The sequence below is a fragment of the Alligator mississippiensis genome, chromosome 9, assembly GCF_030867095.1.
Source record: "Alligator mississippiensis isolate rAllMis1 chromosome 9, rAllMis1, whole genome shotgun sequence".
NCBI classification, from domain to species: domain Eukaryota; kingdom Metazoa; phylum Chordata; order Crocodylia; family Alligatoridae; genus Alligator; species Alligator mississippiensis.
This window is the reverse complement of record NC_081832.1, coordinates 16,159,106-16,173,911: the sequence shown is the minus strand read 5'-3', so window position 1 is coordinate 16,173,911 and position 14,806 is coordinate 16,159,106. Positions and strand designations below refer to the sequence as shown.

The window sequence follows — 14,806 nt, the reverse complement described above, 5'->3', positions numbered from 1 at the left end:
GGGTCGAAGCCAGAAGTGGTCCATATGCTCATTCCCACCACTGATGTTCTCAGGAATTATTCTGCAACATCAGGACAGCGCTCATAAGAATTTGGCTTCTATCTTACATGCGAGTGATGGGAGGTGGTTGGAGCAGCAGATATGGCTGGTGCATGGCAAATCACGCCACTGAGATTTCACCATAGCAGCAAGAGTGTAACTGCTTCTCTACCTCTGAGAGTTCATCTGGTTTCCGGGGTAGTTCCTTATGGGATGTCACCACTCAGTGAACAGAATGAAAATGAGGAGGGAAGGACATGTGGGAACATGTAACCAGTGTGTCTGAGATCAGAGGGGAGCATTTATTTGGAGGATTAATCCCCTGTGTGCTACATTGCATAGTGCTCAAAAGGTACCTCTGAGCATTAACATCTATTTAAGACCATTCCTGGGCTTGGGAGTGCTGCTATAGAATGGGTTTTTTTCCAAAACAAATATTGAATGACATATGCTACAGGCAGCTGCCGGCTGGAGCAGGAGAGAGGGAGCACCGTAGAGTGGTGGGTCAAGGAAATACACTAAAAACCATGGTGCTACTGAAAAGTGTTCAATTAAGACAAGGAGCTGGCTGTCCAGGCAGGTGTGACTATATGAACCATGGCAATTGCCTAGCCCATGCCGGAGTGAGTAATAGGATCAGCAACTCAGTGGTCATGAATTAGGGTGTCTACACGTGAAGAGAAGGGAATGCCTCACATTTGAATGAGGATATGAATGTCGCAGAGCTACAAAGCCATGGCTCTGTACAGGGCCAGCTCTTCAACATTTCCTGGCTCCCACAGTAGCAAATACTCACAAAGGGACCTAATGCCTACCTTGATACTCGAGTTTCCTCTTCTCCAACTCAGCCTCAATCTGATCTAGCACCATTCCCAGCTCGCCGAGGATTTTCTTCAAGTAGTTCACATTGTCGTGTTCCAAGATCTTGGCCTAAATGAAAGCCAGAGATCTACAGTGAATGAGTGACACTGAAGCATCATGGAGCACGTGCTCTTTCCTGACCAATGCTTGTGGCACTAGAACATGAGTCCAAGGAAATGTGGACCATTACAGCACCTTCCAAATCCCTTCATTTTCTACCTGTTTTGACAGCTTCCAACAGAGTCTGTTAGTTTCTCTTGAGATAATATTTATCTGTGTAAACAGTGGCTCTTGGCAGAGACCTACTCAACTAAGGAAAGGGGCCTTCTATTTTAGCCTAAGTATAGTTCCTATTAGCTTAGCTAAAGTCAGATCCTAATCAAAGTGGTTTCCACTGAAGACCAACTCAGCCCAGCTCCAAAGAGCTCAGCAAAGGGCAGACAATTCCCATGTGAGACTTGTTCATCTTAGATCTTACCACTTTGGCCTGGAGGAAGCAATACCCAGATAAGAGCAGCTCAGCAGATACCTCTCTGGCTGAATCAGTAGGGTCTGCTGTGGGACCCCCTAACTGATCTGCTTCCTGCAGATTACATGGTTCCTAGGTAGAATCCCAGCTGCAATAACACACAGGATTCCCTCACAGTGAGTCCAATCCCATTGATACAGACACAGGTATAATTTTCAAGGAAATAGCTCTTTAAAATGGACCTTATAAACCCAAATGTTCTCCCAGGTTCTCAGTAAATATCCCAGTCCTAGCAATGGGTACCTGTGACTATACCATTCTCCCTCCTCTTCCTTGAAATAAAATGCTGCTATGAAGGCCTTACCATGAGTTTCTTCTGTTTGGAAAGATATGGCTCTGATAGCTGTGGTTCATCATCATGGTCCAACTTCATCAGCTCTGTGCTGGCATTAACTAAATGTCCTGATGAGAGAAAGAAAGAGAGGCTGGGGAAGCTTTTGCATGCTCTCTCATAGTAGGTGGAAGGTTGCAGTCAACCAAGATGATGATGAAAAGGCACTGTGTGAAAAAAGCCTGGCTATGAAAATATTATCTTCACCTCAGTTGCTGAGAGCCCTGGTGTTAACAGAGGTGACTGGAGTTTTAACCATAAGAGTTGTACTACCTCAACACCAGAGCTGGATTTAGCTCAGCGTATAACTCACTTTTGAAGCTGTTTCTTGGTAGCAATGTTACATTTCCAGCTAGGGCAGACATGATTTAACAGTGCACCAAATGGGGACAGGGCAAGAGGAGAAGTAGACTCAAGAGCTACAGTTGTCCAGAGAGGAGATCTTACAAGTTCTAGTGAAACTAGCAAGGCAGGTCCTCGGTAGTGTGATCTGGAGAGGCTCAGGGGGAAATCAATGGAACAATGTTAATTTACACCAGCAAGGGCCTTAATTTTACAGTAAAAAAAAAGACAGCTTCAAAAGGTGAGAAGTAAAACCCTGAATTTTGACTGAGGGTAAATTTTGATTCCAGATGGTTTGAAATGAGTCCTTTAAGGTATTCAATCACCTTGCAGTGCAGATCGTTTGTATATAAGGTGCTATGTGGACAGACAAGAACTTACAAAGCACTCTGGAAAGCACTTTAATAATGTTTTATGTTCCATTATTATTATTGCTCATTAATTGTATTACAGTAGCATGTAGGACTCCACTGTACTAGGTGCTACACAAACCCAAAACAAAAAGTCAGTTGTTACTTGCTTCAAAAAGCCTTCAATCTAAACATAAGCCAAGAGACAACATATGAATACAGACGCAGAAGACAAAGAAACAGAGATGTTGCTGATTAGTGTAATAGGCAGTGGTCTCCACAAAGCATTAGCCAATCCATATGGAGCCGATGGTTACTTCCCAGTTTGGAAGTTGATGGTTTTTGCAGTCTAGACTACACTGAACAAAACTGTGTTCTCACTTATACAGATGGTTTCAATACCACTACTCTAGATGTACAGCAGTGTGATTGAGAGCCAAATCTGGCCTATTAATCATAACAGTGGATTCATCAGAACAATTGGTTCATCAGAGAGCAGGCTGGTTCAAACTAGAGGTGAGGACACTTTCCACTGTCAGCAAGAAGGAGAGGCAGATCTATTATACCATGAAGGGCCCTGCTACCAGTGAAACTAGTAGGGTTAGGGGATGTGGCAGGAACATAGGGGTTTTGTATAACAACTGCACTGTGTAGATGGCCAAGTGCCCCACCCCCTACCCTGACCCTGAGAGTTAGAGATGCAGAGTACTTTCAAGAGGTTGAAGGAGTTAATAACCCTTCAGGCTAACCCATGAATAAAGTGATTCATACTGATTCCTCCTCCTTACCACCCTGCACCTCCCATAAATAATCATTGGTAATTATCACAACATCAGTAGCTCAGGAGGATGCAGGGCTAGTCTATAAATCGGCCTCTCACTTGCGCTTCATTCCCTGCACAGCCAGAGCGATTAACACCATTGGTGGCAAAACCACCCCATTGTTTATCTGTTCTAAAGTGTGACCTTTACCCAACACAGCGCTGCAGGGGGAGGAATGGGCTGCAGACCAGAAGGAGTTTCCTTAGACATCCTCCTTACCCTGCTGGGAGGGAAATGTTGGACCTTGCTGGGTATGCAGGTCCTAGGGCAGATTTGGGTACAGTCAGCAGCCCAATGCCAAGGAATGGACCAGTGAAGGGAGTTGTGATCTGTTCTGATGCATTGGCTTTGACCTCAAGGCACTGATAGTTGTGTATGGGGAGGCTAAGGCTGTAACAGCAGTGGGTGCTGCAGATCAGGATCGAGGTGATGGGTAAAGCTCTCCATCCTCCTCTTCTCAAGGCAAGAATGGAGCAGTCAGCACATTTCCCCTTTACTTTGCTAAAGGCAGGTTCTGGGGTTACACTTGCAACTTATTCTCAACCATTCATGGTCCAGGGAAAGAGAAGTCATAATTTACCACGTAAAGAGTTACAGTTGACTGCCAGTGCCTTTCCCATGCCACCTCCCCAGTACTGAGTGTAGCAATACTTGAACCTCTGGAAGTCCAGGACTGCAGTTTGGCTATACTCTGGCCTTGCTGCGGTGCCTTACCTTCTACCTCTTTGAGCAATGCCCGTGCCAAGGCTGGACACAGGCATGGGCAAACTGGGCGGCCGCCTGGGGCCTGGACAGAAAGAGGGCCTGAAAATGGTACTTTTAAAATTATTATTATTATGTCTGGCGAAGAGGGGCCTGATACTAAAAGTTCACTCGGGGCCACCAGAAGTCTAGATACATTGCTGGCCTGGGCCTGCCCCTGACAGATAAGGTGATACTCTATTTTCTTCTTGCAGAAAATATAAAACACTGTAAGGACACAGCACATGGAGTGGGGAAAGAAAATAGCCCATATCCCTGAAATAGCCCATATCTAGGTCAAACCTTGCATGAAGGCTGGGCTTGTGGGGACACAGACTGGCTCTGCCTGACCTATACTTGAACACTTCACCTTCTCGGCACAATTGAGCCTTGATGCAGATGTTACCATGTGTTGACCTTTGTTCTAAGGAGTCCCTCTGGAACCTGCATGAGCCCTGCCTAGGATGCCCTATTATGAATGCTACCAGGATGTTACAGGTCCCTACAGCAACAGCTGACCTTCATGCTATTCTGCTTGCACAACCCACATAACTCAGCACCAAATCAAGGGGTTCATCTTTTCTTAGGTACTGCTCCTCTATCACAGTGTGAACTGAGGAAACCCACTGCAAGGGACCCTGCAACAGTCACTGCAGCTGCCCCTAGCACAGGGCAGGGCAGGATTCTGGTTTGAGGCTGAGAGGTGTCCAAAAGAAAGCTACATTTCCCTTTTTGGTGTGTGCAGGTAGAGAGATGGGCTGTATCTCAGGAATCTTTTGTTCAGACTACCTTAAATTTGGGCCACAAGCCCAGCCCTGCATCCCCATGTGGCACAGCAATTTCCAAGAAATTATAATAAGCATTTGCATTTTAAAGCACTTACCAGCTGTTAAACAGTCAGTTTAGTGATAGCTCTGCAACAAAAGGGGCAAGTTCTGTAATGGACTCCAAGCAGATCCATCTCAGCCCAGTGGGTTTCAAATACTTTTAAACTCTTCATTTCCATCCCTGGATCCTAGTCAATCTGCCAGCACACAGTTTTTTTCAAGCTTTCCCGAACACTTGCTGCTGCACATCACGGTGCCTGCAGCTTCATCTCTAGCAGATCAATAGATTGTGTCAGGTTCCTTTAACTGTCCAGCTCTCATTTGCCGTGTGCATACAAAGCAGCCATTGCAGGGACACTGATAGAGCTGAGCAAATACTTTACTGATTGCAAAGGTTCCCTTGGAAATTCTGTATCTCTCCCTCCTAAGCCAAGAGTAATCATTCAGTGCTGCAGTGAGAAGCTCTCCCTCTAATGAGCGAGTGATGTCCCAGGCACAGAGTTTGGAATCAGAATGGTAATGACTTGAAAGCATTCAGTGGTGTGCTTTTTGCATCCATGTGGAAACTGTACAACGTGAACAAGAAAGAAGCCAGACTCAACAGCGACATATATTTTCTAAGCTTTTGCAAGAAACACAACTTCATTCCCTGAGGACTAAACATCTACAATCCCCTGACTACTACACACAACTCCAAATATGCTGCACAGCTATGCAGAAGAACTTCAGAGAAAATTAGAAATCATCTACTTCACCTACTCTACTCCAAAAGAGACCAACTCAGGAAGGAAATCGTCATACACTACAACAACTTAAAAGATAGAAATCCATGCATGTTCCCTGACAATATACATTGGATACAAAGGGACTACAAAAAACTTTCTACAGCATTCATCCTACACAAAAAGAAGAAATGGAACAAATTACTCCAAGAACAAGCTCCCCAGCCACAAAACAACCATCAGAGGAACAACACCAACACCTTACGACCTTCCAACCTCAGACTTGATGAAACTGCAAGCAGCAACCAACCCACAAATATTATCAATCTCTCCACACACGCTTACCAAAACTGAAAAATCTGTCCTTTCTAAAGGCCAAAATTTCTGTCCAGAAAAATACCCTAATAAAATACTTCAATGTGGAGAACTAGAAGAATTCTTCTGATGCCTGCACCTCAAAGAATATTTCCATGACCAAACTGAACCCACTCCCAACAACAACTCGTCCTCTGACAACATTCAGGAAAGGATCAATGCCAAAAAGCCCAAAAAAACATCAGATTGGACACCTCGCAGTGGACGAAACCCTAACCTTGACCGCTACATTGACTACTTTCAGGGAAAGAATGAACAATGAAATAATCAGCAACACGCGCCACCACAACAACCTCTCTCTACCAGAGAAAAAGGCCATAGAATCTCTAAGAGCTAACCACCAAATGGTAATAAAACCAGCAGACAAAGGAGGAGCCATAGTCATCCTAAACCATGAGGATTACATAAAGGAAGCCAAGAGACAACTCTCTGACACCACCTACTACAAAGAACTACAAGAAGATCCTACTCCCCTTTTCACCAAAAAACTCAACAATACCATCAAATCATTTCCATCAAGACTACAAGAAAAACTACAGACCTTGATCCCCACGCTACCTAACCCGGGGACTTTTTACATGCTCCCTAAAATCCACAAACAAGGGAACCCTGGCAGACCTATCATATCCAACCATGGGACACTAACTGAGGAAATATCAAGTTTTGTCGAATCCATCCTAAAACCGCTTGTCACCCACAGAGCAAGTTTTATCCAAGACACTACAGACTTGCTACAGAAACTTAAAAACATAGACCACCTTCCCAGCAACACACCCCTAGCCACCATGGACGTTACCAGCCTATATACCAACATCCCACACCAGGATGGCATCCAAGCCTGCCTTACATATCTACAGGAACAAGATTACAACCCAGAATACAGACCCAAAGATATTACTGAGCTTATACACTTCACCCTCACACACAACAATTTAACTTTTAATAATCAACACTTCCTCCAGATGATGGGAACAGCTATGGGCACTAAAATGCCCCACAGTATGCCAACCTTTTTATGAGCCACCTGGAAGAAGACTTCCTCAAGAACTGCACCATCAAACCCTTACTATACCTAAGATACATCGATGACATCTTCATCATTTGGAGTGAGAACCTGCAATCTCTGATTGAGTTCCATCAGAAATTCAACAGTCACCGTCCCTCCATCTGACTTTCTTTAGCATACTCCAGCACCAACATCTCCTTTTTAGACACAAGGATCAGTATCCAGAAGGGTAAAATACAGACCACAGTATACAAGAAACCCAGAGACCAACACACATATCTGCACAGAACCAGCAATCACCCGAAACACACCAAAAAAGCTGTGATATACAGCCAAGCCCTCAGATACCACCGCATCTGTACTGAAGAGAACACCTGGGATTGCCACCTCACCAATCTTAAAAAGGCTTTCACCCAGCAAGGACACTCCTCCAGAGAGGTAGATCACACGTTTGAAAGAGCCACCCAGATACCACGTGAAGAACTGCTGCAGTACAGAAGAAAAACCCCCACAAATCGCACACCGCTGGTTATGACGTATCACCCCTCCCTTGAACCTGTACGGAAAATCCTCAAAAAATTGCAATCCATATTAGAAAGAGACCCTATTCTTAAAAAGATCTTCCCAGAGCCACCCATCCTAGCCTTCAAACAAGCACTGAATCTCGCCAACCTCATCACCAGAAGCAAACTTCCTCAAGTCCAGAACACACCAAAAGGATCCAGACCCTGCCAGGACAAGAAATGCAAAACCTGCCCCCACATCTCCACCACCCCCACTATTATATTACTACACCCCACAACAGAGCCAGCAGCATCCCTGGATCTTACAGCTGCACCTCCAGAAATGTAATACATCTCATCCAATGTACCAAGTGCCCTGTTGGAAAATATGTAGGAGAGACCAAACAACAACTGCGCACCAGAATGAACGCACACCGGAAATCTATCAAAGACAGAAACACTCAATTACCGGTGGGGGCACATTTCTCACAGGAGGGCCACTCTCTCTCCAATCTCTCAGTCCTGATCCTCAAGGGAAATTTACACAACACTTCCCAGACATGAGCCTATGAGCTCCATTTCATCAACCTCCTGGATACTAGAGATCATGGACTAAACAGACATTGGATTTTTGATACATTATAATCTGCCTGGCAACTGACTCCCCAGCCCAGCCCAGCCCAGCCCCTGGCTTCTTTACTTTTCATTCCATCCAGGAAGAGCGCACGCCAACTGCTGACGCTTCCTTAGCCTGACGAAGGGTTTTTGAACCCGAAAGCTTGCTTAATAACTATTCTCCAACCATTTGGGTTGGTCTAATAAAAGATATCAAATTCACCCAAGGAACCTTGTCTGCTCACACACACACACACACACACACACACACACACACACACACACACTGTCCTTTCTGTTTTTCTGTCCCATTGGTACTAAGCCTCTTGACAAGGGAGCAATTTATTTGCTCCAGCCCAAAAAGCCCCACACTGCCCTTCCACTTCTGTCAGGTTCTAGTTGTGAGCTCTACCTGAGAATACCAGTTAGGCACACGTCAGTAAGGAAATGCTCTGCCGCCTTCCCTACGTAAAGCTGTTGCTCCCCAGCAGCGTGGTCATTGACTATTCACATATACCCAGCAAAGGGCAAAGAGCACAGTCTTCATGAACAGTAGGATGGTAAGTGTTTGGGACAGGAAGTGTTTCTACTGTTCTGCATCTGGGCAGTGCCCAGTAACAGGATGCCCTGGCCCATCAGTGGGCTCTTAGGCACTACCACACTAGAAATAAATAATAATGATCAATTAAGATATATTTACATTGCATTCCTGGTGGTCCCAGAGATGGCTGTTTCAAGCATGCCATATCCACCGGCTCCCGATCATGTACCTCACCAGAAATGGGGGTGAAGCTGTGGATGTATGGGGTGTGTTCAAATGTGATCCTCCTAGGCTGACTATCTTTTCAAAATGGAAAGGCAAGACACATGCTGCCGCCCCCCACAACCTTCCCCTCCCCTCCCACCGGTGATATGGCCAGAGCAGAGCTGAGCAGACCAGCAAAGGATGCGAACTGGCGTCTGTGGGCTCAGGGCTCCTCACCCTGTTGCCCTTCCCCCAGGAGCCTTGTGCTGGCTGAGCACCCCCTGCCCACCCAGCAGCAGTGGGGGGCAAAACTCCACACTACTGCCCCCACTGCCACTGGATGGAGGGAGGGCACCTTGCCATGGCTGGAACTCTGCCAGTTTGCAAGGAGAAACCCACCGTTTCCTGTGTTTTTCCATGGTGAATGGAAAACCCAGATCCCTGCATGATAGTGTGAATCTGGGACAAATACTGTCCCTGAGTCATGCAGCCTGGGACCGGGACTTGACGTTCCTATTTCAGGACTGTCCCCCCCCCAATTAGGGATAGGTGGTCATTCTAATTCCTCCCAGGGGTGATGCATAGAGGGTGCATGTGAGTGCACGTGCACCCCCTGAGCATGGCGTTGCACCCCCTACAAAAAGACTTTGCTGACAGCAGGTACTCGCCACTCGCCACCCCCTTCACCCCTCCGCTGCTGACACCACCAGCAGTGTCTGTGGGTAGCTGCCGACCCCTGGTCAGCACTCACCACCCTCCACTGCCAGCAGTGCCAGCAGCATCTGTGGGAGCTCCTGCTTACCACCAACGCGCTCACACCACCGCCATGCTCCTGCCGCTGCTGTGCCCCCCCAGCTGCTGGGGGCATGCGTTGTTCATGATTCCTCCCTTAGGCTGCTTGGCACTCAGGGTAGACAGACCCTGAATGAGTATGTGGAAGACAACACGAGATGAAGCGGAGAAACTTGTTTGACTACTGAAAAAGGCTGCTATGTGGGTAAGTAGGCCTGATAGGTAAAATCACAGAACAGGGTTGAAAGGGACTTCAGGGGTCCTCTAGTCCAGCTCCCTGGACAGAGGTCTTATTTGCTGTTGCCTTTGGTAAAAGGCAGTAATATGTGTGTGTGTACACCCACGCATGTACATGTGTGCACGTGGACGCACATATATATACACACACACACACACACAATCTAGATTTCAAATGTCTTGACATACAGAACTAGTGTAGGAAAACAATAAGACCACCTCATCCGCTGATCATTAGGAGTGCTTGTGAGGAAACTCAATAGGAAAGGAGGTAACTGGGGATCCATAGGAAAAGAAGATGGGTAAAATGGAAAAAGCATCTAAAACTTGAGAGAGAGGCCCCAGGGATGTGACATAATTCACCTGACTCTGGGTGAATCTCTGCAGGAGTATAAACCTGTTTCTATTCTTCCTAGTGGCTCAAAATGGGGCTTGGCTGTGTCTAAGTGTTAGAGATCTCTGTAAGAGATGCCAGCATCAGCCTGGGATGACTGCCAGGAGTAGGTTACATTAACTCGAGGCCTTGAAACTGCAAAACTCCTCATTTGCCATTTAGAGTTCTCAAATGATCCCTTTTTAAAAAACAGCTTTTCATTTGCAGAAACCTGCCTGCCAAACCGCCAGCACGTCGCCTTTCTCGCTCAAGAGGAGGGTGTAATGGCTCTCTGCTGTCACGTGCATGCTGTGCCTCTTGGGATAAATCCTGGTCCTTTTGAAGTCAATGGCAAAGCTTGTCTTGACTTTACTGGGGTGAGAATTTTACCTTCTGGGATTCTCACTGCAATTCTAGCTGCTTCACTGCACTTGCAGGCAAAGGGAGAAAACCAGTCCACTGGCAGCAAACCTCATCTATCACGGGACAATATAGTAGCATATATGAGGCTGCTTAACTTGGCATGCAAAGCCCCTGGCATTTCAGGAGAAGAAAATCTCTGAAAGGAAGAGTGAGTCAAGAGTCAACCATGCATCAGATGTTAAACGAAAATAACAGAAGAGAGTCCCAGCAGGAGCATGAACCAAGGCAAGAACAGATCAGTCTGGACTGTGGGTCTTGAGAAAATGATTCCAGCTAAAAGAATTAGTCAGGATGTATGATGTATGACCTTCAACAAATAAGAAGAGAAAGTGTAACTCATTAAATGCTATGCAGATGTAAACAGACTGATGCAATAAATTGGCTAAGAGAATGCTCCATGGAGGGTGGGGGAGTATGTAAGGCATGTGACCATTGCATGGTGGGTTGGTTAAAGGAGGCCTAGAGGAGCTGTAGAAAGAGAGATTGGCAAAAAAAGTCATAATGAAGCCAAGCATTGTAGACAAAGCAGTTCTAAAGCAGTCTCTTCAGAAAGCATGTTGAATGCAGTGTGCTCTAGGGAAAGTGATATGTAGCTTTGCTGACGTGCTTGCTTACACCAGGTTGGAAATAGCATCTAGTAGTGGTATGTGTAGATGGAACGAGGGCCCTAAATTGAAGTGCTGGGTTTTAAAAAACACCACTTCAATTTAGGGCTGATTAAACCCCTATGTCATGCACACACCCCGCTGACTTACCTGCCTCCCGTGGGGAGGGAAGGGTGAGCTGCCAGTGGGCAGAGAGGTCCCTGGGCTGCAGGGGTGGGGGGCCTGGTGCTTCCCTCCACAGCAGCAGTGGGCCCCCCACCAGGCGGCACCCATCCACAGGCATCTGGCTTGGGTGGTCCCGGGGACAGTGCAGCCATGGAGGGAAACACCGGGGCCCTGCGCAGCTCAGGCAGGCAGGCTCCGGGGGGGAGTCGAAGGAGTTTTAGTTTGCTGCACCCCAAGTCATTTAAGGTGCCGAGTTTCCTACAGTGGCTGGAATTAATGTGCAATACACTGCTGAGGCGTGCAAACACCGACACCATTAAAGTGGTGCAAAAGCACTTAGCCCGCTTTTAAAGTGTTGCGCACACACCTCTCGTTTCATCCACACACAGCCTAGGCTCTGCAATGGGGGTGGGCAGAATCAGGCTCACCAAGTGATTTTATCCAGTCCGCAGTGGGTTCCTCAGCCCTGCCCGGCCCACACACGGTGGGCAGCCTGGGCATACATAAGCAGTCCCACCGCCCCCAGGCACACAATGGGGCTGGGTGGCATGGTGGCCAGACTCACTTCCTGGCAACCCTGTAGCAGCAGCTCCTTCCAGCTGCTGCTGCCAGTCTCTGCCACCAAACCTGGCCTCACTGCCCAGGCACCCCAGCCTGTCCACCTTGCACCCACTGCTGTGGGCACCTGATGGAGTGGGTGGGTGGTGTCTCCATGGAGACTGGCCCAGGACCGACTCGGGCAGGGCACACTTGGTCGGGTGGCCATGGCTGGGCATGGAGCAGCATCCTGGAGCAAGATGGGCAGGTAGGGCTGGGACTGGGATTGTGGGGCAGTGATAACATGGGCCCAAGGCAGAGCTGTAATCTACTCCGTGCATGGCGCTGCCTGCAGTCCTGACCCTGATCCTGATCCCAGCCCCACCCTTCTGTCCCACACCCAGATACCGCTCCCTTCCCGCCCATGGCCCCCTCCCATCTGCCCAGCCAAGTGCACCCTGTTTCCATGGGTCCTGAGCCAGTGTCCATGGAGACCCCATCATCACAGTGTGGGGCCAGTGTGGGGCTCTGTCCTAAGGCCCCAGGGTCGAGCCGCTTGGGGAGTTTTGGTGAGCTGTTGTGGGGTGGTGGGGGCCAGGTGCTGACCTGGCCCACAACAGCTCACCAAAACTCCCTAAGTGGTCCTCTAGCCCAAATAATTACCCACCCCTGCTCTACAAGGTCTGTGTTATAAAGACACTGCCCAGGAAAGCCCCCTTCCCTTCCCTTGCCAACCCTGGGTAGTGACACACGTAAATATGGCCACAGTTCTTCAAGGCTGGGGTATTTGAAAGACAGCTTGGGTCAAAACCCACTGCCTGGATTATGTCCAGGAAAGTCACTGGATTTCCAGTGCAAGAGAAAATGGAATTTGGCTCCAAGTTATTGTATTATGTGGCCTATTGACACTGAATCAGTAGGAATAATTAAGACATGTACTCAACAGGTCTGGGTAAAACCATATCCCTGTCCCTTGTCCACCCTTCCTTTGTTTTCTTATAATCTCTTGTTGTATCTTGCTGTAAATTAGACTGAGATGTCTTCTGGGGCCAAGTTCTCTGTATGTTTCTACAGCAGCAAGTACAGTCCTGCCTGGTGCTATTGCAGGAAATAATAGTAACATACATAGCTGGGCTAGATTCTCCCTACTAAGATTGCTGTTACCATTTGTCCTTGGACCTGACTACCCTGGGTGACCTCAACACAACATGCATGGCTGCAATCCAGCTGTCTCCTCTGACCTCTGTATTAAGACAGCAGCTTAAGACGTTGGTACCAACAACACAGCTGCAGAGTGAAGTACCATTAATAGATGTGCCCAGCTCTTGCAAAACCCCTCCTTTAAAACAGTTTGGGAAAGAAGCCACCAAGTCTGCTTCTCTGGGCCATAAACTGTTTTTCTGTACTTTGGCATCGCTCGATGGTAATAAAGTGAGTCAGAAAGGAGCATGGGAGGGTATGGAACTCAATAACAACAGTGTTTTGTGCACTGGAAATAGCTGTATCTGAATCACTGCACTTATTGGAGGCAGGATGATCTGGACAGAAGCAACCACATGTTCAGAAAGAGGGTCCTGCCTAATTGAATCTTTACATTTGCATGTTTGTTTAGATACAGTGATTATTGGCTAAATGCTTTTCTTAATTACCTCAGGGTAAACATAGAATAACCTCATTAAAGTTGTATTTAGTTCTCACAGAGCTGTGTCCCTGCATGGAGAGGCACTTTATGCTTCCTTGCTTCTTCATGCCCCACCTCTGTCTTTCATTTCACTCCCAAAGGACAGAATATTCCTGTGTTTCCCAACAGTTCTGCCATAAAGCATCAGCTTGTCCCTTTCCAGTGTAAACGTCATCAGCTTGGGCTCTCACCTGTTAACTTTTTTTCTGGATTGAAATTAACTCCACTGAGAGCAGAATTTAGTCCGGTGTGTTTGAATCAGTTATTTGCATCAGGAGTCTGTGCTCCTGCACTTGCTCATACAGTCTGTGTGTTTAAAGCACATCTTGGGGATGAAAAGCAGGTGGAAAGTTCCTATGACACCATGAAGGAACTTCAAGAAGGATGGAAAAGAGAAGATTTTGAAGTCCCAGGAAGAGGAGGTGAGGGCACCGAGGCACTCATGGTCAGGCAGAGATGGGAAGCTCATATGAGGACAGCCTGTGATATATGAGCCCAGCCTGACTTTCAGATCCCAGGCTGCACTTGCAGAAGGTAAAAATGTTTGCTCTTCTAACTGGAGCCATTTTGCTCCAGAGTTATTGAGAGACAAGACACATGTCATTCTGACAAAGTCACTTTCCAGATTTGAACTACACTTTACGAGGAATCTTTGCCACTGAGTTAAATTAAGCATCGTCAATCTTTCATGAATGCTCGAAGGTCAAGTACAGTGTCTTATGCCAATTCATCCCGTGTTTGTAATTCAATCCCTGGACAGTCTTCCTCTTATAACCTTTCAATGATTGAAAATAATATTTTAAAAAAGCTCAGTGGTAGGTAGGGGAAGAAAGAGAGTGAAAAAAACCAGGGAGAGTGAGAGTGGTGAGAAACAGGGAGAGTGAGAGTAGACGAATGAGTCCATGAAAAAGCAGGCAGCAAAAGAAAGTGTAGATGAGAGGGAGAGAGATCTAATGACAGAAATTAAGAGGATGGGGGAAAAAAACCACACTATGATTTGGTGGCACATGAATTCCACTGTGAAGTTTAACCTTCTGCTGCAAACCTGAAAACATTTGTTTTCATTCTTCATCTAAATGAGAGGTTAAGAGCTGAACTAGTGATGAAGTATTCAGGTCAGGTGAAACACTGAAGTTTTTGGTTTTGACTGTTTAAATATTTTTTTTGTTGAAAATAAAATTCATGA

The 14,806-nt window shown here is 46.8% G+C and overlaps 1 protein-coding gene across 2 annotated transcripts in view; it reads right to left on the bottom strand.

The window, feature by feature from the left end:
* GDAP1L1 (ganglioside induced differentiation associated protein 1 like 1) overlaps positions 1-14,806 on the bottom strand; it is a 43,993-nt gene that overhangs the window by 9,985 nt on the left and 19,202 nt on the right. For both annotated transcript variants that reach the window (XM_006275227.4, XM_019484564.2), the window contains exons 4-5: positions 1,734-1,831; positions 855-969 (exon numbers count right to left, since the gene is read on the bottom strand). In XM_006275227.4, coding sequence (XP_006275289.1) covers positions 855-969; positions 1,734-1,831 — 213 coding nt within the window. The remainder of the gene's footprint in view (positions 1-854; positions 970-1,733; positions 1,832-14,806) is intronic.